The sequence below is a fragment of the Nelumbo lutea genome, chromosome 4 (genome assembly GCF_056320005.1).
Source record: "Nelumbo lutea isolate HS-2025 chromosome 4, American lotus-T2T, whole genome shotgun sequence".
In the NCBI taxonomy this organism is placed as follows: domain Eukaryota; kingdom Viridiplantae; phylum Streptophyta; class Magnoliopsida; order Proteales; family Nelumbonaceae; genus Nelumbo; species Nelumbo lutea.
The window spans coordinates 23,787,396-23,814,204 of NC_142687.1; the positions used below are offsets into that span (position 1 = coordinate 23,787,396).

At 38.2% G+C, this 26,809-nt stretch overlaps 1 protein-coding gene across 2 annotated transcripts in view; it reads right to left on the reverse strand.

Annotated features, from left to right (window-relative positions):
- LOC148854638 (ARM repeat superfamily protein) overlaps window positions 1-26,809 on the reverse strand; it is a 91,754-nt gene that overhangs the window by 34,676 nt on the left and 30,269 nt on the right. For both annotated transcript variants that reach the window (XM_088941477.1, XM_088941476.1), the window contains exons 7-10: window positions 24,876-24,982; window positions 11,477-11,659; window positions 4,265-4,465; window positions 3,326-3,542 (exon numbers count right to left, since the gene is read on the reverse strand). In XM_088941477.1, coding sequence (XP_088797603.1) covers window positions 3,326-3,542; window positions 4,265-4,465; window positions 11,477-11,659; window positions 24,876-24,982 — 708 coding nt within the window. The remainder of the gene's footprint in view (window positions 1-3,325; window positions 3,543-4,264; window positions 4,466-11,476; window positions 11,660-24,875; window positions 24,983-26,809) is intronic.

Consider the following 26,809-nt stretch of genomic DNA (forward strand, 5'->3'; position numbering starts at 1 on the left):
ATTAGGTCTAGGAGTCCATACCCTATATTTTTTGAACGTTCTTTACTTTGTTCTTTTTCTTCTCATAAAATGTTGATTTTCTAGACTTAAACATGAAACTTATACTTTTCTTATGAAAATTATGAATAATTATTAAGGAAAGATGGTTAAGGAACCTAGGGAACTACCCTAGGATATATGGTTTTACTTTAAAAAAAAAATCATTGCCTAGGCGACTAGGCGCCCCCTGTCGCCTAGCCTCGCCTTGGTGCCTTGAAAACTATGAACTGAACCGATTTGACCCATGAACAGCCCTAACCTAAAGAATATTAGTGTTAGTTCTAAGCAATTGAGGTAATCAAATACTTTCTGCAAACTCCATTTTTCTTAGCAGGTCCTCCAGCAAAGGAATCAACTGAAAGATTTGACTAGTAATGGGAACTTGCCCAACGGAGGCAAACCAATGAGACATGTTTCTTTGGGCTCTATTTGGGAAGAGTGCAAATACAAAAAATGTTCAGTACAAATGCATATATATCTAGTTCATGAAAATGCAAAGTTGGTTTAGTTTTATAATGATAAATCTATACTCTTGCCAAATGATTTTTATTTGCAATACATACAAACACGAATCCCAAGATTGAAATCTACCTCCAAACAGTCTTGATAAAAACCCATTGTAAAGCCATCTGGGCCTGGAGCCTTGGATCTATCCATTAGATAGACAGCTTTCTTAATCTCTTCTTCCTCGAAATCCCTTTCCAACCACCTTGCCACTCCGTCATCAATTCTTGGCCATTCCACCCCTTCCACAACTACTCCCTCACTCAAAGGTCTTCTATAAATCGATTTGAAGTGGTCCACAAATTTTCTGGCTATGTCATCCTGGTTGGTAATCACCTCCTCTCCTATCTCTAGCTTGGTCACAAGATTCTTTCTTCGTCTCCCCATTTTCCAAATCATGGAAAAATCTAGTGTTCCCATCGCCTTCATTAATCCACTTGTGTCTAGATTTTTTGTCTCCAACTAATTTCTTCCCTCAGTAACACCTCTTCCAAATCCTTTTTCAATTGTCTCCTTAACACTCTGTCCTCCTTGGTCAACCCATTTTGAAATTCCTTTACATCCAAGTTTTCTATTCGAGAGATTAGGCACAATTTTTGCTCTTTAGTTCTACCAAAATGATCTCTACTCCACTCTTTTATTTTGGCTCTCAACCTTTTTAATTTCTTATGAAACTTGATCCCCTTCCATCCTACCCCCCTCTCCTCCTCACCCCACCATTCCTTCACTTTTTTCACAAAATCTGGATGGGTAAGCCACATATTTTCGAATCTAAAAGGTTTGGGTCCTGTAGGAAAAAACTTAGTACCTATCCGGATAAGATAGTGATCAGAGGTGACCCTAGGTAATGCTCTAGCAACCAAGTTTTCCAAACTATTCTCCCAGGCAAGGTTAAATAAGACCCTGTCCAACTTCGAACACAAAGAGGTTTCCTGAAGGTTGGACCAAGTGTAACTGGCTTGCAGCAAAGGTATTTCCTTCAATTCACATTCTTCAATAAAACCATTAAATTTCCTCATGCTTGTTGTAATTACCTGTTGGGGATTACTGGTTTCATCAGAGAATATAATGACATTAAAATCCCCACCCAGGCACCAAGGGCCATCCCATAGCCCCTTGATTGCATATAGTTCTTCCCACATCTCATTCCTCTCTCTCTATAAGAATCAGGGCCATAAACATTGGTTAAGACCCATATACACCCATCCTCTGCATTCTTACACTTAATGGAAACTGATAATCTGCCTACCAATTCTTCCACTACTTCCACCACTTCCTCCCTCCACAGTGTTAACAAAACAATTAACATCTACCAGAGTGGCAACCCTAACAAGCCAAGCCATTGACATGCTCAAAACCTCATGGAAGACTTCTAGAATCCATCCTTTCTCATGGAATAACCTTACCATTTCCCCAAGTTTTCCCATAGAAAATATACCCTATCCCAAACCTATTAACACAAGAGTCAAATTAACCCACATTTGTATGGTGGCAATGGTGTGCTGAAAGATAATAATGGCCAGATGAAATTTGCATTTTTTTTCTCTATAGTGTTGATACTAATGTGGTAGCTGAAGTAAGGGATTTTAAACCATCAACTTTGGTAAGCAGCTTGAAGATTCCAACTTGACCATTGAAAGTGATTCTTAACTAGCAGTGAACATATTAAATTGTAATTACAAGATACCATGGCACATTCACCATTGAATTGACAAATCAAGATGCTGGAATTGGACAAGACTATTAGTCTATTACATTTCAGCATTTACTTTGTGAAGGGAACAGGGTTGCTGATGCATTAGCAAACATGGCATGTAACAAGTGGGAATATAAGATTTTTTTTAGCATGAAATCTCCACCAGCATACAATCTCTTTCATATGAAGATCACCTACAAATTCCATCTATTACAAGAACAGATTGACCTTTGGGTTTAGGGGATGGTTTAGGTTTTCTGTATATATCAGTGTTCAAAGAACCAGACCAGGCATAAAACCGGAAAAGGGAGAGGTTCAAGGATCAAAAGTTCAACCGTAGTCAAACTGGAGGCGAACCGTGATGGCATGGCATATGCATACATATATTGTGGGTCACATAAACACTGTATATGATATATTTCACAAATAATATCATGCTTGTGTGGTGGATAAATAGTTAGTTCCTTAATTTTTAAAGCAAATGACCAGGGTTCAAGCCTCTCAACTAACTTTTTTTTCGATAGAACCTCTCAACACACATTTTCTGTAAATAGGCATAAACAAACACAAATGAAGGAATGATTGATGGTAACAAGAGATTACACATAAATGATACGTCAGGGTTCAAGTCCTCTCATTAGCATTTGAAAATTCCATCCATTAATCACCCAGGTGATTCTATAAAACCAGGACCGGTTCTCCAATTAAACCATCCGGCCAGCCGTTTTAAGAATTCCGGTTTTTAGGGTATGACCAAACCAGCAAGGGTCCTGGGTCATGGTTTGACCAGTCCGACAGGCCGGTCCAATCCAGTTTTATAAACATTGCTATATATAGTGTCTATGACTCAAACCCTTTGTATAAATTTTTTAGAGGTGTAAGGCTTCTACTTCCAACCCCATCTTCATAAGCTTCTTGATTTATTTATTAATAAAATTTCAGACCCTTCCTTTAGGAGTAAAGTTTGGGTAAAAAAATACAAGAGTCAGATTCAAATTTGGATAATTTCAGACTACCTAGGTCAAATAAAAGCACTGAAAACCCAAGATACACAATAATGCTCAACTAGTTTGTTAGATGCATTACCATGGGTTTCTCAATTCAAATATAGGAGCCCATTGAGTAGATATGCTTGCAATGGCTGATGCATCATTGGAATTGTGGAGCCCATCAAGAAGGCACAACATAAATTGAAGAATTTTATTGACCAAATCATAAGAATGATCCTCTACCATCCCATTGCCAGAAGGCTTGATATATGTCCTCGTAAGCAACCCCACAAGATTAAGCATTGGTTGGTAATCTGTAAAAGAACAACACATAAACCATATAAAATAGTAGTTTAAATAAACATATTAACTTGGAGATTTTTTTTTGATAAATGAGAAAATTTTATTAGAAAAAGGAGAATAACAGATACAAGAGAACCATGGAGAGGCACGAGCTGCGACCTCTCCAACAATAAAAATTTAAAAATTAAAATAGATATGTGGGTTCGAGTCCCACTGTGAACATTATTATTAATTTTATTGATAAAAAAATAGATTTGTGCCCAATATAACTGTTCCCTATTTGCCACTTGCTTGGCTAAACTATCAGCCATAGCAATAGTTGATCTCCCCACCCACTGTATTCTGACACACAGATTTCTTGTCAGCCACTTGAATTTTTTAAGTTCATTCTTAAAGCATCAAACCACACCTCTGGGTTCTGTAGCCACCCTACATCCACCTTGGAGTTGTAGAAAGAGTTTTTTTTTGGCACATCAGGAGAGTGACGAGTGATCACCAAAAGATCAAAAACAAAGCAACGTAAGGAATAAGGTTACATAATGAGTTTAATCAGGCTAATTTTTACTTTTTTTTTTTTTTGAAAGAAGTTAACTGATTTCATTGAATAGAAAGAGGAGGGTTAAACAAGAAGGTGTACAAGTACAAGACAAGGGTCAGACCCCTGAAGATTAGACAGGTGGAATTTTGTCAAAATACAGGGTCTCCAAAATTAATCAGGCTAATTTTTACTCACCTGAAACTTTTCCACCTGTTGTAAACTGGACAGTAGAAATAAGAATAGACAGTAGACGAGTCAGGTGCAACAACTGTTCTTGAATAACACAATCAGATATTTCCACTAATAAGCAATCAAATATCAAATTCAACTCCTGTTGAAGCTCCTCGCATAATCTTTGAAAGGTAATAGTTACAACCTCAACAATGGTATCTGAACCTGCATACCCACTAAAGACTTAGGAAAAACAAGACGATGAGCATAAAAGAATTCAAAATTAACTATCATATATTGAGCCTAGAAAAAAAGGAAGAACAATCAAGAACCTATAATTTAAGTATACTATTACAAGCATCTTAAGGAAACACAACAACAGTCACATGCCTAATACAACACTCGTTGAAAAAAGAGAAGGACAAGAAAATTTAAACAAACTACAAAATTTTCAATTGAAACCTCAGTAAAATATTACAGGTTCAGTAGCTAAGTAGTATCATTTATTAACCTCTCTGTATGATTATAGATGAACCTTTTTGAAGTAAAAAAGTTCAGCCAACTAAAAAAACTAATCAGCACCACCATTATCAAGGAACTAGCCAGCTAACTGGGTTTGTTTCCTATATGAATCCTTTTCACCATTTCATTTCAAGGCAGCCTCACAGTTAAGATAGAGGAAGTAGCAGGAATAATACAAGACTAGCAGCGTCCAAGACACCAGAAAGGAAAAACTGCAAAAAAGTGAAACAAATATAAGATTCAGATAAACAAACTTAACTCTGTCCTTGGCCAAATAATCTAGTACCAAGTTAGCTGGCAAGAACAAGGTCTTTACCTCGAATGAATGCTAAGATATGTGACTCCCTAACAGACAGGGGAATCTCCAAGGACCAATAACACCTCCAAATTCAGTTGCAGTGGTTGAATACCATTCAGCCTCCACCCTCTCCATTTCAGGGGGAGAAAGCAATGGCCTTGCATAAAGAAAGGAATTCAAGACAAGTTATCAATAACTGTCAAGCAATTCCGTTGTGGTACTCTGTAAGACAGTAAGACCTCTTCCCCAAATTCCAGAGACGCCCTGATAGTCTAATGAATATCCATCAAATTAAGCTTTTTCTTTCTAGATGAAGGAAGATACCACTGTGTAGAAATCAATATTTTCAACCTGCCTGTGACTGTCAGACCAGTCAACCAATCACCAGGTCATATGTCCAGGTCCATTTCATCCCAGAACCATTCACCTGCAAAAAGATCATTGACTGGGTCAACAACCTAGTGACCCAGATGGTTGAACCACTTAACTGTTTGACCTGTAGGGATGCAAATGGATCGGATCGGATTTGAATCATGGTATATCTGAATCCGATCCGATATTACATATCCAAGACACGACCAAATCCAAAGATCCAATCGGATCTCACGAATGGTTATTCAAATCCGAATCTGTTAAGGATGTCGGATATCTGAATCTGATCCAATCTAATTTGAAATATGAAAAAATAATAATAAATTATTAAAAGAAAAAAGCAAAAAATTATATAAAGAAAAACAAAAACTATAAGTATTTTTTCAACTATTTTCGTCATATATATTAAATATATATACATGTCTTTTTATAAAAATTTGCAAAAACAGCAATATAAACATATTTATAAGTAAATATATAAATATATACATGTCTTTATATAAGTAAGTATATTTATAAATATATATACACATAAATAGGTCGAGTCGGATCGGATCGGATTGGATAGGGAGGTGATCCGAATACAATCGGATCTGATCAAGGTTCAATGTATCAACACAGGCCGATACACCGATAGGGCGTATCAGCCTGTATCAGTACTTTTTTTAGGTTCTATTTATTTTTTTTGAAACCAGTTCAGAGGGGTCGGTTTAAGGCCCGGCTACCCTCTGAACCATGGCCTGACCCAATACAACCCCTAGAGGGGCGTATCGGGAATCCATCGGCACGATAGTATCGACTGATATGGGCTGATACGTATCGATACTTTGAACCTTGGATTTGATTATCCGATACAATCTGAGAATCCGACAGAGGATAATCCGAATCTGACAAAAATATGATCAGATTCCGATCGGATCAGATCTTATCTGATCCATTTGCACCCCTATTGACTTGGACAGTGGGTCATGGGGTACACTTTTTTTGTATGTGTAGCTATTTCCAGCATTAAAAATAATAATTCTCATTTACCACACATTTTTATTTAATATACCAAATATATAATAGTAGAAAACAATGTATTAAAACCTGACCTGGATATCAACCTGGTTTTGGTTTGATGATGGTTCACTGGTTCGATCATCTGATTTAAATGGATCAAACACCTAAAGAAAATCTACAGCTTAAATACGAGCAATTATGTGGCCCTTAGAACTTTACTGAAAACTTCCTTAGCAAATCTGCTGATATATTACTTCTCTGTGTTCAAGATTCCTGTTAGGGAGGCCAAGAAGTTGGAGAGATTAATGAGAAATTTTCTTTGGGAGCTAGGGGAGGAAAAAAATGATCATTTAATAAACTGGGGAATAGTATGTAGGAGGAAAGAGGAGGGTGGGTTGGGGCTAGGGAACTTAGTTTTAAAGAATAAAGCTTTCTTAGGTAAATGGTTGTGGAGATGGCCCTTGGAACAGGAGAGGTGGTGGCATGAGGTGATAGATAGTATACATGGTAAGTCGGGAAATGGATGGGATGCTGGTGTATCGCGTCAAGCCATGTTGGCAACTCCTTGGAAAGCAATTCAGAGTATGCTCCCTTTTTTCCTCAACTTTATTAGGTATGATGTCAATTCTGGTACTTCGGTTTTATTTTGGGAAGACATCTGAGTGGGCCATTCTGCCCTTAAGGACAGTTTCCCTTCTCTTTATTCCCTTTCTTGTTACAAGAATAAAGCAATCTCACACTTTCTTCCAACATCTGTTTCCCCTTCCTCTCTGAATTTGGACTTTGGGTTTCGTAGGGGCTTGAGGGATCATGAACTCTCTTGTGTTTCAGACCTTTTGTCACTACTTGGAAGTGTTTTTCTGGACGCTCTCAGATCTGATGTAAGACTTTGGTCCCCTAATCCAAAAAGTTACTTCACGTGTGCCTCCATCTTTAAGTCCCTTTGCTCTTCCCCGAGATAGTTGGATTTTCCAGCTAAGGAGATCTGGTCTAGACCTGTATACCTCCTAAAATTATTATTTTCTGCTGGGAGGTGTTCTATAGAAAAATCAACACTTCAGACTTGCTGCAGAAGAGAAGGCCTTCCATGTGTTGTCTCCTAACTAGTGTGTACTTTGAAGGCTTAATGGTGAGGATTGCTCTCATTTACTTTTAACCTGTTCTTTTTCTGATGCTATTTGGGGTTGGATGTTTGCCTTGTTTGGGTGCAGGTGGAATTTGACTACAACTGTAAATCAGCTCTTTGACCCTTCCTTCTGTGTGGCCCACAAAAAATGGTAAAACAATGTGGAGGATCATTAGAGTTGCTGCTATATGGACAATTTGAGAAGAAAGAAATGCGAGGATTTTCCAAGAGAATGAGCGAAATACTCACTGTAAAGGATTGTATTTTGACAGGGCAATCCATTGGCTGAGATCATTGGATTCCTTTAAAATATACTCTTTTGATGACATTTGGAGGAATTGGATAGTTGTGGCTAGTAGCAGTACTTGGAAGAACAGGGTACCAGCTGTGTGAGTGCCTCCTGATGGCTGGACAAAGCTAAATTTTGATGATAGCAGCCAAGGAAATCCAGGTCTTTCAGGGATAGGAAGGGTGCTAAGAGATAAAGACAGCAATAACTTAGCTTTATCCTCAGGCTCCATAGGTATAGGAGGCTCTATTAGAGCTGAGCTTCTAACGGCGTTACAAGGTATTCAGATTGCAGATCAGTTAGGAGTTCAGAATTTGCTTATTGAAGGAGACTCCAAAGTTGTTGTGGGTTGGTTAAAAAATCCAGATTCAGTTATTTGGTGCTACAGGGACATTATGAGGAAAGTTAATTGGTTTTCAAGGAACATGACTGTAAATTCTCAGTGGGTGGGTAGAACATCTAATACCATAGCGGATGGGTTAGCTAAGCAAGGGGTATCAAGAGAACATTTATTCTGGGCAGCTCTGTAAACTTTCATTTCCGAGTCTGATGTAGTACATTGTTGTTGTTGAAGAGAGGTACCAGCTCGTGCATCTCCTCGGGCAGTCTGTATTGTAACATCATTTTGTTTCCTTTGAATAAAATACCATTCATTTATCAAAAAAATAAATACGAGCTATTATGTTTCAGGCCCATAGATGGGAATATTAGGTTAAGTAACCCTGTATAGAAGCCCCCTCCCCTCTCTCTCTCTCTCTCTCTCTCTGATTGCCACGGAACAGATCTTACGCCCCTCTCTCTCTCTCTCACCCATTTTTTGACCAACCACTTCCAACCACTTCACCGACTGGTTGGTCATATTAAAATGTTAATTAAAAACAAAATTAATGGAATAATGTGAGCCATTGAAACATGTAGTGGGTTAAACAATTTGCTGGTTAACCATGGATTTATTGGCTTTAAACAGGTCTGAGAAAATTCGACCCATCCATGTCAAGAACAGATTAAAAACATTGTCACAGGTAAGCCCATTTCTTCTGCAATTTTTCTGTATTTTTATTTGCTTTCTATTTTTAATATTCAATTTATGACATCACAGGTAGAGCCACTTGACCAGGACAGTTGAACCACTAGTCAATCACCCAAAGAGAAAAGTGATTCCATTTCCACTTTAAAACTCCCAGAAATTACCAAGGTTGAAAATGACGGAAAAACAACCAAATGTTCATCTCCAGCAAGGTTTTAAATTTTGGAAGTTTCATCCATTTCAGACCTAAAATTTGAAACAAATTTTCAAAATCTCACAAGATTATGGGAAATTTTGTTGGCAATTTTTTAGTTTTATTTATATTTTACAATATTTTTTGAATGTATGTTATTAATTTTATAGGTTTTCTCAGCCACCTCGGCTGTTATCGCACAGCTCCTTACTTTTGGAAAAGATAATATAACTCTTACATTTAATGATAAAAGATGTAGATATACAAGTATAGCATTTGAGAACCTAATGTAGAGTGTGTCTATAAAGGGAGGCAAAAAAGGACATCCATAACATAAAACACCATATAGACCTACATTTATCATTGTCCAAAGAAAATATCATGGAGAGAAGACAAGTGCGATACATTCCTGAAAGCATTTGTCACTAAGAGACAGAAGAGAGAAGTAGCCACAGCTTTCCTCAAAATGACCTCACTACAAACAGTCTTCAATAATTCTTGCATTCCTTTCTGACCAAACAAGTAATATAGGATCACTATGAGAACAAGATTCAATGCGACATTCCTCTTTCTTACTCAGGCCGTAGATGTACCATGCATCTAATACCTCCACTGAGGTGCCAGGAAAAGACCAGCTAAGCTGGACCAAGTGGCAAAAAATCATTCCACCTATGCTGTGGGGCAGTGTACGAAGTACGAACAGATTATCTGCAGTTTCCATCTATAAAGGACAAAACACATACCCTATTTCCAGCAGCTCCCTACCCCTTCAAATTATTTTGCCCCTAGTCAGACATTTTGTTGATCAGAACCCCTAGTGAGACATTTCCCTAAGGCTCAGTTTGGAAGGAGTACAAATGCCGATATCTACAGTACAAATATATACAAAATATAAGGTTTTGCAAGCTACAAATTTGTATTAGTACTCCTTCCAAACTGAGCATAATAAGGCTGCATTTGTTTCCAATGCAAGAACAAATACGTACCATGCAAAAACCCCCTCTGGCCAATGCAAAGTGTTCTAATTTTACACTGATAAGTTTGGTATCCCAACTAAATGGTTTCTGGTTATAATGAGTACAAACACGGATTCCAAGACTCAAATCCATCTTTTTTACATTGACCAACTATGAGTGCAAAGTGTGTATCAATTTTTTGGGTACAAACTTTGCTCTCATTTTAACTATAAACGTGTTTTGGAAGTTGTGATAGCTGTCATTTTCAGTACACAAATGTATGCTTACTAAATGCTTCCAAAACTGAACCAGAGTACATTTATGCATTGAACTGGTATTTGCACAGCAAACAAACGCAGCCTAAAGTACACAATCTACAACATAAAAGCAGCTTTTAATGAGACCAAAGGTCTAAATAATACCCTGTTGGGGAAACAGACATTCTTTGATGTGCAGAGATGGTTGAGAAGCAACCAAACAATAAAAAGGCAACTTCCCAACATCCACACACATTGGTATGCATCTTTCCCCCTTTGTCTCGACCAATGTCAGCAAGCTCTAAATCAGGTTCCTTCTAAAACCTGGAGTCTACACTAAGCCTCATAAGATTCCTCTAAGTACTTTCATGTTCTCAGCAATAATATGGTGCTGGATATACCACCGTCACAACTTCTAAACTCTCATTTATAACTGTGGAATGAAATATTCCAACTTAAGATTTCTTTCCTCAAAATTTTTCTCGTTTTGTCTCCAATACAGCAACTATTATTCTTCTTTCTTTTTTTTATTTCTTTTGAAGGGCTACACAACAGGGGGGTTAGCCCATCCCCCAACCCAGGTGCAGGTGGTATTTGATCCCAAGTCTCCGCTCGACCAGCAGGAGACCTTACCAACCAGCTGGTTAGCACCTTGCATTGCTCTTCTTTCTTCATTTTTCACTTTCTTCTAGCTTATCATTGCTGAAGTCTTTGTTCAGCATTAATATTATACAGTCAAAACAGTTCATCTTCTTCCTTGATTCTCTGTCATATTTCTTTTAAGTTAATCCTAATTCCCTTAATCTGCTGTATATAAGTCAGTCCATCATCACAATGACTCTTTATGATTCTCCTAGTTTAACCAAACACCTTAAATACTATTTTAAGTTGCACTTCATTCTGCTGAAGTTGCACCAGAAATGATATGGCATACTTGACATGTAAACTATATGTTTTTATTTTATACTAAGAAATGAAAAGGAAAAAAAATAAAAAGACCTTAATAATCAATGAAGTTTAAACACAGCCAAACCACATGATGAATATACTCAATTTAGCCTCAGACAATAGATTAGATCATATTCAGACATGAAAAGAGGATCTGGAGTAAGATGGCACCCAAATAGATATTACACAAAATGAGCATGCTGAGCGGCTGACTAATGTAGCATTCTATAGGGAAAAAAATCTTACCTTGAGCAGATTTATCACCAATTTCAAATATAGAATTATTCACCAATAACAGCAGAACCTGCTCTGCTCTTGAATGGAGCCTTGATGGAGTTCCTCTCATAGTATACCAAAGTAAAGCACTAACCCCAGATTTTCTCACATCTGAAGGTCTCTTTACAACTTCATTTATGATTTTCCTAATACCTGGATTACATCAGCAGTAAGCTATCATAAGTTGTAATCCAAAAGAATAAACTTGAGTATATAAATATGTATAAGCATATATTGTATCAAATGACAATGTGTGTAAAATTGTACAAAAGGAAAAAGAATAACGAAGCAAGTAAAGGCATGCATGTATGCATTAAATTAATTGACTGTTAACAGATCAATTGAGCTTTTCTTATCAATACCCAATATGATTATTGATTAAACCATAAAGATTGAAGATATACATAGTTGTGAAGCTCTCCTTTGTGGGCTAGCCTTTGCTACCCACCCCTAACAGGTCATGTGAGCTTTGAGCTTTCTTAAATTATTAATAGTAATCATGCAGCAGGACATTCCTCCACCACTGGATGGTTACAACCAAAGCCAACTACAATGATACCATGAATCTACTTCAGTAGAATACACCACAATACAATGAATGATAAGTCCATGTTCATGCCACCCATGGCCAATAAATCAGCTATAGTGTGTTGGCCGATTTTCGTTTTTTTTTGATAAGTTTCTTTTTTTTATCAATAACAAATAACTTTCATTAAGAAAAATGGAGATTAAGTACAAAGGATAAGGGGAGATAAATTCTATTAACTCCCCAACCAAAAGAAACAAAAACCAAGTTACATATTAGCCCAAAACAAAGCACCCATGTTCACCCCTTGCTTAAGATAACCCGTCAGCAAAAGAGTTAGCACTTCTTTTAATCCAATTCAGCTTAATTTCAATATCCTTTGCCAACCAATTCAATTTCCCATTTTCGTTGCTATAGTTCCAAAATCCAGTCATCTCTCTCTTTAGCTAGCCCACCACCAACTCGGAGTCTCCTTCTATAACCAATTTAGTAATGCCCAAGTCCTTGGCTCTTTGTACACCTTCCAGGGCTGCCATGATCTCAGCCCAAAGAGAGTCACCCATTCCTATTGGACCAGAGAAAAGAGCAATTATGTTTCCTTCCTCATACCTTAGTACTCCCCCAATGCCTAAAGGCCCTGGATTCCCAATATAGGTCCCATCAAAATTCAACTTGATAAATCCGCAAGGAGGAGCCCAAGTAATGTAAAGAAGGCACTACCACCAGAGCTGACCTTGCAACCTCCTTCTGATTCCTTAGCAAATCATCACTCAAGAAATCATTAAACAACTCAGTGTTCAAAGTGATTTCTAGAGATCTTGAATCTCTAATAGAATGTCAGTAAATTCATATAACATATATTCATTGGCACACATTTAGCAAATCAAGAAAGTATAAGCAAAACAATCTCATGAGAGTTGAATACCAACCATACATAAAGTAAATAAAACATTTATCAAGAATATGGTGGCAAGATGCTGATGGTGAAAGAAATTATAAGTCTTTTCAGTGCAAGAGGCAGTCAGAGGTCACGGTGGTGAAAGAAATAAAAAGTATTTCCAGTGCCAATTGGGCCCAAGCATTCAGTTAGAGCTTAGCATTACTACAAGGTCTAGTCCTGATATTTTTCCAAGGCTTTGGTTGATCTAATATTTGGAGCAACTAAAGGGCAGCCCAGTGCACGAGGCTCCCGCCAATGTGGGGTCTAGGAGGAACGGATATATGCAGCCTTACCCCCTGCACATACAGAAAGGCTGTTTCCAAGATTTGAACCCTGGTCACCCAGGTCTTAATGGAGCAAACCAACCATTCCGCCAAGGCCCACCCTCAATACTTTGGAGCAACTAAAAGATAAATTTCAGATGGATGATAGAGAGATAAGATGGCCTCAGATCATTATGCCACCATATAGGGAGGCTATAGTTTTAGCATCCAGAGTGAGCATCACATGTAAATGCATCCAAAAGTCACCTAACTTGTTACCTGCAAATCTTACCAGGGAAGGGGTTGGGAGAAGCAAGTATTATTTTCAGACTACTCTCCCAGGTTTCTCTTGTGAGGTTATGTTTTGGTCCTTCCATAGTGTATCTTTATAATACAAACAGATTATTTATACGAAAATTACATATATCAGCACCACTACCTTTCAAACAGAGAGAAAAGAAACCCTACCAAAACAATTTGCTGCAATATACCTACAAACATGACATACAGAAGTTAGTTTTTCCCTCTAGATTTCACTTAATACTGTAAAACACATACTCTCTACTAGGATAGCCTTTACCTAAAGTAGGGCTGTTCATGAAACCAATTAAACCGACCAATCCGACCCAACTCGACTCAAATTGGACGATTTTCAAATAGTGCCAATCGGTTTCAGTTCCTCAATTATGAAAATCAGAGAGGTCGGGTCGGTTTCGGTTTGGTCGTGTATAAACCGACCAACACTGAACCAACCCGACTGTAATATACATATATACTTGTGTTATCCGTTAGCCCTTCTTTCTCCACAATGCTTTGACATCTCCCATAAAAAGTTGTAGAGAAACCTCAAAAAGTAAAAAGCTGACAACATAAACAGGTAATAAGGCTTACAACAACCTGTCATGCATTGATATTCTTAATAAAATAGTGAGGTAACAAGTAAAAAGCTGATAAAAGCAGACAATGAGGGCTGACAATATATTTATTGTCGATGCCAGAAAAGAAATTAATAATAATATTTTACAAGTAAAAAGCTAACAAAGACGGACAATGATGAGATGCTACATGCGAAAATTGAAACAGTGCTTTCTAACTTGGGTTTAAAAGAGGAGAATGTCGGTTTGGTTTCAAACTGATTAAACCAACCTTATGCACATTTAGTTTTTGCTCAGTTTTTTTATTAACTTCCATCGGTTTCGGTTGGCTTATAAGTCAACCTGAGATGGTTGGTTCAATTGACAAAAACATGTGAAACTGAACCATAGTTGTCAAGGCGACGCCTAGGCGACAAGGCGCCCTTGGAGGCTCGCCTCGCCCAGTCGCCTAGCAGTTTTGTGCACTGGGTTATAAAATACTTTTATATTTTTTTTATTTTTTGACATTATAACTATAAAATAGACATTATTAAACTAGAATGATCGTTTTATGTGTTTATATACTAATTTATTTTTATTACTTTCTTATTTTCTTAGGGTTTAATCAATGCAACATTGCTAACTGCTGTATTGAACCCATACTTCACAATATTGATACACCCCTTTGTATTGGCAGAGGTGTATCGGTACTTATAACGATACTCCCCCTATTTTTTTTATTTCTTTGGTTTTCAATTTCATTTTTTTTATTAGAGGTCCTTGGGTGTTGTGGTTTTGGAGATAGATCGTGCAACTGGGTAAAGGTTTTATTAGCTCCTATCATTACTTAGTCTTGGTGAATGGGGTGGTCAAAGATTTTCTCCCTACCTGTAGAGGCCTTAGACAAGGTCACCCTCACTGCCCATTTCTTTTCACCTTAGTTGCAGATGTTTTCAGCAGATTAATCTCTAAGGCAGATAGGGAAGAGGAAGTGAGTGGCTGGAAGATAGGAAGGAATAACATTAGGGTAACCCACCTACAGTTTGTTGATGATATCATAATTTTTTGTGAAGGGGGTGATAGGCAAAAAGTGAGGAATCTTAGAGCATTGATACAACACTTTGAGGAGGTATCAAATTTGAGAATAAACATGGAGAAGAGTTGTGTGGTAGGTGTGAATATGAATGAGGGGATCATCCAGACTCTGGCAGATTGCTTAGGTTGTTCCGTCACTACTTGGCCTCTACAGTACTTAGGTCTTCCTCTAGGGACTAATCCAAAAGAGAGTAGTTTCTGGACCCCAATGTCGGAAAAGTTTGAGAAAATATTAACTTCTTGGAAAAAGAACTACATCTCTATAGGGGGTAAAGTGACTATTGAGAGCTACTCTAGCAAATCTACAGGTCTATTTTCTCTCCACTTTCAGGATTCCTAATAGGGAAGCTAAGAAGTTGGAGAGATTAATGAGAAATTTCCTTTGGGAGCCAGGGGAGGAAAAGAAAGACCACCTAATTAACTGGGAAATAGTTTGTAGGAGTAAAGAGGAAGGTGGCTTGGGACTAGGAAGGTTAATTAACTCTCAAGAATAAAGCTCTCCTAAGAAAGTGGTTGTGGAGATGGCCTAGAGAAAGGGAGAGGTTGTGGCATGAAGTGATAGCTAGTATACATGGTAGACAGGAAAATGGTTGGGATGCAAGTGTATCACGTCAAGCTACGTTGGCTTCCCCATGGAAAGCAATCCAGAGTATCCCCCCTTAGTTTCTCAACTTTTTCAGGTATGATGTTAATTCTGGTACATCTGTTTTATTTTGGGAAGACATTTGGGTGGGTAATGTTGCCCTAAATGACCAAATTCCGTCTCTTTATTCCATTTCCCTTTATAAGGAAAAGGTTATCTCTCTTTTTCTCTCATCTCCTTTTTCACCCCCTCCTTAAGTTGGGACTTTGGCTATCAGAGAGGCTTGAGGGATAATGAACTTAACAGTGTTTCAGATCTGCTGTCCCTTCTTGATTGTGTCTTCTTGGACCCCCATAGTTTGGATGTGAGGTTATGGTTCCCTCACCCAAAAGGTTACTTTACCTGTGCTTCCTTTTTCAAATCCCTTTTGTTCTTCCCAGGGACAATGGGGTTTTCTAAAAAGGAGATTTGGTCTAGACTGGTTCCACCTAAAGCTATTATTTTCTGCTAGGAGGTGTTTTATAGAAAGATTAATACCTTGGACTGTTTGCAGAGGAAAAGGCCTTCTTTGTGTTTGTCCCCCAACTGGTGTGTACTTTGCAGGGTTAGTGGTGAGGATTGCTCTCACTTACTTGTATCTTGTTCCTTTTCTAGTGCTATTTGGAGTTGGATTTTCTCTTTATTTGGGTGCAAGTGAAATCTGTCCGTAGATTTAAGTCAGCTATTTGATCCTTCATTTTTTGTGTAGCCTACAAAAAAGGGAAAAATAATGTGGAGATGTATTATAGCAGCCGCCTTGTGGACAATATGGGAAGAAAGGAACGCAAGGGTATTTAAGGAGGAAAAAAGCACTCAAGCTGTTGAGGATTGTATATTAACTAGGGCCATTCATTGGTTGAGAAGGACCTATTTTATACATTCTCCTTCGATGATTTTTGGAGAAACTTGTTAGCGGTGGCTAACAGCCATAAAAGGAAAGACAGGAATTCTGTTTCCACCTGAAGGATGGGTAAAGCTGAATTTTGATGGAAGCCACGTAGGAAACCCAGGCCCTTCCGGGATAAAAGGGGTGCTGAGAGATAATGAAAGCAAAATATTAGCATTTTTTTCAGGCCCCATGGGAATAGGAGACTCCAATAGAGCTGAGTTATTAGCGGCAGTACAAGGTATTCAGATTGCAGAACAGTTAGGAGTCCAACACTTGGTAGTTGAAGGGGACTCCGAGATTGTTGTGGGATGGCTGACAGAACCAGCTTCAGATATGTGGCGACATAGAGATATGCTAAGGAAAGTCAACTGGATCACAAAAGACATGGCCGTTACCTTTCATTGGGTGGGAAGATCATCAAATGCCTTAGTGGATGGGTTAGCTAAGCAAGGGGCATCAAGGGAACATTTATTTTGGGCCACTTTGTAATTTTAGTTCTGGTTAATTCTGGTCAAGTCTGCTTTAGTTTGATGTAATATTTGTTAGAAGAGGTAACAACTCGTGCCTCCACTTGGGTCTACTGTATTGCCTCATATTTCTGTTTTAATAAATTATATTCGTTCATAAAAAAAATCATTTTTAATATATATTATTTAAAAAATGGGTCCCCAAAAACACCTGTAAACAAGTATCGGGACCCCAAAGATACAATACAATACACCCGATATGGGGCGTATCATATCAAAATTTTGATCCTTGATTGAACCCTCAAAAATTTCAACACCTGAACCTATAAGCAAAGGAAGAACTTAAAAATTTGTTTTTCAAATCTCTTTGTTCCAAAGGAAAAATGACCAAGAACAACAGCAATAGGAACGCTGTAATGCTATAGGAAAAATGGTTATGACTGACTAAAAAATATTGCTTTATTATTCAAAGAAAACTAATGGTTTCCATTAGTTCTGGGTCATTTTTCCTTTTATTTTTAATTAGGAACAAAGAGATTGGATAAACAAAATTTTAAGTTCTTCCTTCGCTTATAGGTTCAGGTGTTGAAATTTTTGAGGGTTCAATCAAGGATCAAAATACATTTCTTCTTCCATGTCTTCTTCTTCTTCCACCTTTTCTTTTCTTCTTTCCTACAACAAAAGTAGGGGTTCAGCCCATATATATTTTGAATTTTTTTTTATGAATGATAATAAATTTATTAATTTAGAAGCAGATTTAAAATGAGTTCATACAACATCCCAGGGAGAGGCACGAGCTGCAGCCCCTCCTTGAATGTTACAAGTAAACTAGGAAACAAAAGCAAGAATCACAACTAAGCCCAAAACAATTCTTCCCTATTTACCCCTTGCTTGGCTAACACATCTAACAAAGTATTTTTTGATCTCCCCACCCACTGTACAGTGACCAACATATTCCTTGTCAACCAACTAAAATTCTTCATTCCATTCTTGTAACGCCACATAGCCTCTTTAGGATTTTTCAACCAACCCACCACCACTTTGGAATCCCCCTCGATTGTTAGGTGTTGTACCCCCATCCGGTTTGCAAGTTGCACCCTTTGTACAGCAGCTAATAGTTTTGCCCTGATGTAGTCCCCAATTCCAAAGGGACCTGAGTAGAGCAACAAAATCTCTCCCTTCTCATTTCTCAAAGCACCCCCCAGTTCCAGATAATACTGGATTACCCATGCTACTTCCATCAAAGTTCAACTTTAGTGAGCCTTCGGATGGAGGAGACCAGCTTGTAATTGATTTGTCCTTTAGGGATGAACACCTCGCTACTATTGATCAATTTCTCCAAAGGTCATTAAAGGAGAATTGATGAAAGATTTCCAAGGTCTTCAGCCAAGGTATTGCCCTATTCAGCACACAGTCTTTCAATTCCTGACAGCTCCTTTCCTTTTCTTGAAAAATTCTAGCATTCCCTTCTTCCCAAAGAGTCCAAATCAAGGCAGCACGAGCACATCTCCACATAATTCTCCCTATTTTTGTAGGCCAATAAAAGGTAGAATGGTTGAAGAGCATGTGAACTTCTGCTGGTAGACTCCAATTACTCTAAAACAACAAAAGTAGCCAAGCCCAAAGGTCTGCAGAAAAGGGACAAGATATTAATAGGTGGTAATAATCCTCACCGTGAGCTCTACAGAGGATACACCAATAAGGAGAAATACAGAGGAAAGGTCTTCTCTTTTGTAGGTTATCTAGAGTGTTTACTTTCCCATGGAATACTTCCCAACAAAACGCCATAATTTTTGGGGGAACTGGCCTGCACCAAATTTCTTTTGACGGATAGGGTTGGTGAGTAGAAAGTTAAGAGATGGGCTTGAAGAAAGAAGCACAAGTGAAGGTTCCATTAGGTCTAGGAGTCCATACCCTATATTTTTTGAACTTTCTTTACTTTGTTCTTTTTCTTCTCATAAAATGTTGATTTTCTAGACTTAAACATGAAACTTATACTTTTCTTATGAAAATTATGAATAATTATTAAGGAAAGATGGTTAAGGAACCTAGGGAACTACCCTAGGATATATGGTTTTACTTTAAAAAAAAAAATCATTGCCTAGGCGACTAGGCGCCCCCTGTCGCCTAGCCTCGCCTTGGTGCCTTGAAAACTATGAACTGAACCGATTTGACCCATGAACAGCCCTAACCTAAAGAATATTAGTGTTAGTTCTAAGCAATTGAGGTAATCAAATACTTTCTGCAAACTCCATTTTTCTTAGCAGGTCCTCCAGCAAAGGAATCAACTGAAAGATTTGACTAGTAATGGGAACTTGCCCAACGGAGGCAAACCAATGAGACATGTTTCTTTGGGCTCTATTTGGGAAGAGTGCAAATACAAAAAATGTTCAGTACAAATGCAAATATATCTAGTTCATGAAAATGCAAAGTTGGTTTAGTTTTATAATGATAAATCTATACTCTTGCCAAATGATTTTTATTTGCAATACATACAAACACGAATCCCAAGATTGAAATCTACCTTTTTAACATTGATCAAATTTGAGTGCAAAGCTTGCATGCATTTTTGCTCTTGTTGTGGGGATTATTTAATTGTTATTTTATAGTTGCTGTTAGTGGGTTGTCAGCTTAAGATGTTGCCAATCAGTTAGTTTCTTTCTTTCTTATTAGTTTGTTTCTAGGGAGTGCCACCAGGGACATACTTGTAATCTCCCATTCCTTTTATATTAAGTTAATATAAATAACTAAACTGGCGGAAGCCAGGAGTTGGTTTTTTTGTCTCTCAATCATATCTTCCTCTTCTTCTCTTTCTCTCTCTCGTCTCTCTCTCTCCATGAATGATTACATGGTATCAAAGCAAGGTTCTAGGCTATAAAAAAATCAGTTTCTCCCATTTGAACCTGCTTCGTCCTCTTTTCTTCTTTGATTTCTTGGACGTGGAAGACAGAGAAACCCTAGCAGACTACTTGCGGCTCTTCCTTTGGGTTCTTCCTTGGTCGTAATATCAAGGTGACCCTAGTAGAAGAAGAGTGACGCAGAAAAAGACTCCCTTTCTTATCTGTTCGATGCTGTGAAGTTAGTTTCTGGTTGGCACCTTTGTACAGGTGTTGGACAGGGTATGTGTTCTTGTTTTTTTTTTATGGCCAATGGTCTGAAAGCCTTACTGGGCTGGTGTTGGACTGATTACTGGGCTGTTTGAATGATTGAACCATCACTGAGTTTATTTCAACAGTTTTTTTTGTTTTTTTCCACATTCCAGAAGTAAATTCCTTGAGGGTTAATATTCTGATTGTGGTGGTTGTGTAGTTGTGTGGGATTTGGTCTGATTCAACAGTACTCTATGGCTAACTATGATCCAACTTCACCGGCAGTTACACCGACCCGCAGCACAGTTGGTATGGGAAGTGAAAACATGATGTTTTCCATGCCCGTTACCCCTTTAAATGGTCTAAACTACCTGGAGTGGGCTAAAAGTGTAAAACTTTATGTAACGGCAAGGGGAAAAGCTAGTTACATAAATAGAAGGGTGAAAGAACCCAAGAATGAGACAAATGAACATGATAGGTGGAACCAAGAAAACAGTATGGTGATGTCTTGGCTCCTTGTAGCCATGGAACCTAATGTGAAGAAGAACTTTATGTGGGCAGACACTGCTAGTGAGATTTGGGAACAGGCCAAAACTACCTATTCTGAGCAAAGGCATTATGCCAAGGTTTACTAGTTGCAAGCTAAATCCTCAACCTATAAATAGGGAAATCGTAGCTTGTCTTCCTATTATTCAGCCCTTACTTCCGTATGGAAGGAATTGGATCATTATCAGGCTATAGAGTGGAAACATGATGACGATGCTAAGGCCTACAAGAAGCTGGTTTCTCAGCAGCGTGTGTTTGCCTTCTTGTTGGGACTGAACCTTGCCTATGAACCCTTGAGAGTCCAGATCTTAGGAAGCAAAAAGTTATCGTCGGTTCACGAGGTATATGCCCTTGTTCAATCGGAAGAAAATAGGCGGAGTGTGACAGTTACAACCGAGGGGGAGCAACAAGTTGCTTTGGCTGCAATGAGTAATAACAACATGGGGAAGAAAAGTGACACCAAGAAGGCTGATGATAAAGACAAGTTGTTTTGTACGCACTGTCGGCACTCACAGCATACACGTGACACATGTTGGGACATTCAAGGGAAACCCAAGTGGGCAGTGAAGAACCAAGAACAAGGTAAAGGGCAATGTCAAAAGAAGATGAACACAACACATAATACAGCACATGTGGCAACCCAAGATACTCAGGTTGCCGGTACTACCCGGGACCACCTTACTAATTCTGACCTCGAGGAAGATATAATGAATTCCTTCAGAGACCACCTTCATTTCTCAAAGGAAATACAACCTTGATCTATTACAAGACATAGGCAAATTAGGTGCAAGGCCAGCAGATACTCCCATGGATGTTGATCACAAGCTGGGTGACTGTGATGGTGAACCACTAAAAGATGTGAAACAGTTCCAAAGGTAAGTGGGAAAACTGATTTATTTGTCCATAACCCGTCTAGACATTGCCTATTCAGTTGGGGTTCTAAGCCAATTCATGCACTCTCCTAAGAAACCACACATGGAGGCAGTAGAGAGAGTTCTTAGATACTTAAGAATGTATCCCGGAACAGGTCTACTATTCAGTAAACATAATCACCAAAAGGTAGAAGTCTTTACAGATGCTGATTGGGCAGGTGTTGTGGATGATAGAAAGTCCACGAGTGGATATTGCACATTTGTGGGAGGAAATCTAGTGACCTGGAAAAGCAAGAAACAAAGTGTGGTAGCAAGGTCAAGTGTTGAGGCTGAATATAGAGCTATGGCACATGGGGTGGCTGAAGTCCTTTGGCTAAAAAATCTTCTAGGGGAGCTTGGAGTTGTTGTTCATAATCCTATGTCTCTTTACTATGACAACAAGGCAGCCATAAACATCGCCAACAACCCTGTCCTACATGAGAGAACCAAGCACATTGAGGTGGACAAACACTTCATAAGGGAAAATTTGGAAAAAAGGGAAATTTGCATCCCTTATGTCAACTCCAAGGAACATCTCGCTAATGTCCTCACAAAAGGGCTTCCATACTCGTGGCACAAAGAGTTATATGACAAGCTGGGCATGATAGACATATTCAACCCAACTTGAGGGGGAGTGTTGTGAGGATTATTTAATTGTTATTTTATAGTTGTTGTTTGCGGGTTGTCATCTTAAGATGTTGTCAATCAGTTAGTTTCTTTCTTTCTTATTAGTTTGTTTCTAGGGAGTGCCACCAAGGGCATACTTGTAATCTCCCATTCCTTTTATATTAAGTTAATATAAATAACTAAACTGGCGGGAGCCAGAAGGAGTTGGTTTTTTTTGTCTCTCAATAATATCTTCCTCTTCTTCTCTTTCTCTCTCTCATCTCTCTCTCTCTCCATGAATGATTACAGCTCTCATTTTGAATGCAAACATGTCTTGAAATCTGTGTTTGCTGTCATTTTCAAGACATATATGCACTTACCAAACACTAGCAAAACTGAACTGGCATTTGCACTCTTCCAAACATGTCTTGAAATCTGAACTGGCATGTACACAATATACATGTATGTATGTTACACCTCAAAAAGGTATGTGTAGAGTCTATTTTCATATATTACAAAAAGAGCCAGCCTATTGTTGCTGCTCCACAGCTCCAAATAGAGTTAAAATTGTATGAATTCTTTAGTCTAAAGGGTATCCACCCCTAATGGAAGTATGCCTACTAACTCACTCTCAGGCTAGAGAGTTAAACGATATAGTTAGTAAACCTAGGAATCCAGTCAAAAACAACTAATGGCCAAGTGTCATGCTTCACCAATCAGATGTCTTAAAAATGCCAAGATCTTTTCCTTTCTCCTCTTAACCAACTAATGTTTTTACTTTGAATACCCTACTACAAGCAGGTTCCTGTATTCTGATGTCTGCGCCAGTCTGAGACCTTGAAGCAGAGCTCGAAGTTCTTCCAGTTTAGAATTCCCAAACCTATCAGATCCCTTTTTTTATTTCTTCAGAAGGGCTACACAACAGGGGTAGCCCATCCCCCAACCCGCTGGTTGGCACCTTACAATAAAATGCTCCCCCGGCACCTGAATCACCTGGACTCCACATGCATCATCCATCAAAATATAATTATACTCTATTAATGGAGGAGATAACCATGTCAAAGAAACTATCCCTTCTACTGGATGACACCACTAGAACTTCCCAATAAATGAAAAAAAAAAAAAGATCAGTGTTAAATCCGTTAGTATTTGTTCTTAGGCTCATTTTTTCAATTGGGTGAGCCATCCACTTTTTTGTCTAGTTATATTTTTCCTTTTCATGTTGTACTTCACTTCTGTTTTTCATCAAAATATTATCTATTTGATCTGTTACCAATAAAAAATAAAACTCAAACACTTCCTAACAAGAAAATGCTAAAGTTATATATATTTAATGTTGTTATTACAAATGTACATGTCCCCATATGGTTGGGATAAGGCATCGATGATGATGATGATGATGGTGCCGTGGTGGTGGTGATGATGATTACAAATGCACGTATAACCATAACTTATTAGCTATTACTAAGCTTAGTGGATGAATCCAGTTAATTGTATCTTGTTCCTTTCCTAGAGCTATTTGGAGTTAGATTTTTTCTTTGTTTTGGTGTAGGTGGAATCTGTCCACAGACTTAAGCCAACTGTTCGATCCTTCCTTTTTTGTGTGGCCAACAAAAAAAAGGAAAAATGATGTGGAGATGTATTAGAGCAGCCGCATTGTAGACAATTTGGGAAGAAAGGAATGCAAGGATATTCAAGGAAAAAGAAAGAAGCATTCGGGCTGTTGAGGATTGTATCTTGACTAGGGCAATCCACTGGTTGAGAACTTTGGACTTCTTTCATACCTTTTCCTTTGATGATATTTGGAGAAACTGGATAGCAGAGTCTAACAGCCATACAAGGACAGGGAATCTGTAGTGTGGACCCCTCCACCTCAAGGATGGGTAAAGCTGAACTTTGATGGCAGCAGCCAAGGAAACCCAGGCCCATCGGGGATAGGAGGGGTGCTGAGAGACACGAAGAGCAACATATTAGCCTTGTTTTCAGTCCCCGTGGGAATAGGAAACTCTAATAGAGCTGAGATTTTAGCTGCAGTACAAGGTATTCAGATTGCAGAACTATTAGGAGTCCAGCACTTGGTAGTTGAAGGAGACTCTCAAATTGTTTTGGGATGGTTGACAGACCCAGCTTCAGCCATGTGGTGACACAGATTTATTAAGGAAAGCCAACTGGCTTACAAAAAATATGACTGTTACCTCTCTTTGGGTGGGAAGATCAGCAAACACCTTAGCGGATGGGTTAGCTAAGCAGGGGGCTACAAGGGAGCAGTTATTTTGGGCTGCTTTGTAATTTTATTTATGGTTAATTCGGTTTTATTCTGATGTAATACTTTTCTGAAGAGGTAACAGCTCATGCCTCTTCAGTGTTTCCTGAACTGTTTTTCTGAATTAATAAATTTTCTTCATTCATCAAAAAAAAATCCAGTTAATTGCCTCTTAAGGTTAAAAATTATTATGCAGAATATAGTTTACTTAGACTTACAATATACTATCCACACAATTGTCTAAATTACTTTCTAAATCAATGGAACAACATTGAAGAAACAGCAGTACAGTAATTACCTTTCTTTAGTTGCTTCTCAGGTGCATTCCTCAGCAAGAAAGAAATTGCATCTGCCATAAATTCTTGAATATAATCCTTAGGGTAATATCTTAAATGAACTGTGATCCTTCAATAAAGAGAATTTGTTAAAAGTTGTCGAGGCAAACAAGACTGGAAATAGTATATAATAAATGCAAGCAGAATGAGTTGAGCACAAATACACGAGAGAGAGAGAGAGAGAGAAAGAGAAAGAGAGTACGTTTTAATTTTAATTTTTAACACCCAAGTTACATAATAGAATTACCCAATAAACACTTTGTGTAATTTAAGAGCAACTATAGTGGAGGGAACTAGCAATAGAAGGTCAGTGGAAAGTTAGGGCAAAAATTATCTTTTTCAGTTGATAACAGTACTGAAAAGAATGAGATACTTGCATAGATGCCAAGCATCCCCAACATAGGCCAATCTAAGTCACCTACTTTATTTCTTCATATCATTGTATTAATATTTTAGGCTAGATTGCTATTTCCCAGCTTGGCCCAAAATAAATTTCTTCTATCCACCCCATGGTTCAAAATTTCAATATGATACACCCCATATCAGGAGTATCGTATCGTATCGTCTCTGTGGCGCATCAATATTTAAGGTGTTAACTTTGGTTCTCTATGATCATATCTTTTATTTGAGGTATATTTTGATTTCTAACTAATAAATTATACTAATTAAATTATTTTTTTATATCTTCTGAAGGGCTACACAACGGGGGGGTAGCCCATCCCCAAATCCAGGTGCAGGTGGGATTCGATCCCAAGTCTCTGCTACGACTAGCAGGAGACCTTAAATTAATATCCAATAATTTTAACAATACAAAACCTATGTATTTAAAATTGCAAAGGAAAACAAAACCATCCTTCAATTCAGATGGTAGATAAGTAGTTAAATCATCGGATTAAATGGGTCAATCCATGGTGTCATAGTTTTTGATAAGTAATGAGTCATATTCCATTAATTCAAAGATCGGTTACGTGAAAATCCCCTTTCAGAGGCACAAGGTGCTGCCTCTCCATACAGAAAACACAAAAACTACATCAAAAAGTGCATGACTATTAAAAAGACACAAATTACAGTTGCGCCCAGAACAATGTTTCCCTGTTTGTCCCTTGTTTTGCCAAAACATCAGCAAATGCATTAGCTGATCTCCTAACCCACTGTACTGTTTCAGATATATTCCTTGCCAGCCATTTGAACTTCTTTATCTCATTCTTGTAGTCCCACGTGACATCTTTCAGATTATTTAACCAGTTGTTCACCACTGTCTTAGAGTCCCCTTCAACCAGAAGCTGCTCCACACCCATTTCTTTTGCAAGAATTATTCCTTGTATTGCAGCTAACAACTCTGCCCGAATAGAGTTCCCAACACCTAAAGGGCCAGAGTATAGTAAGACAGCCTCTCCTGCCTCATTCCTCAGTACACCTCCCAAACCAGAGGGACCCAGGTTGCCCTGGCTACTTCCATCAAAGTTCAACTTCAAAGAACCGTGAGGAGGGGGGACCCAGCTTATCTTTGAGGAGGAGCAACTTGCTACTGATAACTAATCCCTCCAACAGTCAGTAAAGGATAAATGATCAAACAAATCCAGAGTCTTTAACCAATGTATTGTCCTATAACAAATCCAGAGTCTTTAACCAATGTATTGTCCTATACAAAATGCAGTCCTTCAAGGCCTGACTGCTTCTCCCCTTTTCCTAGAAGATCCTAGCATTCCTTTCTTCCCAAACTGTCCATAACAAGGCTGCTCGTGCACACTCCACATTTTCCTTCCTCTTTTATGGGGCCAATAGAACATATAAGGGTTAAAGATTGTACTTACTTCTGTTGGCATATCCATGGTGTCATAGTTAAATAATAAAAATTTATAAATAAATAAAATTATAAAATATACAAAGAAGTGAA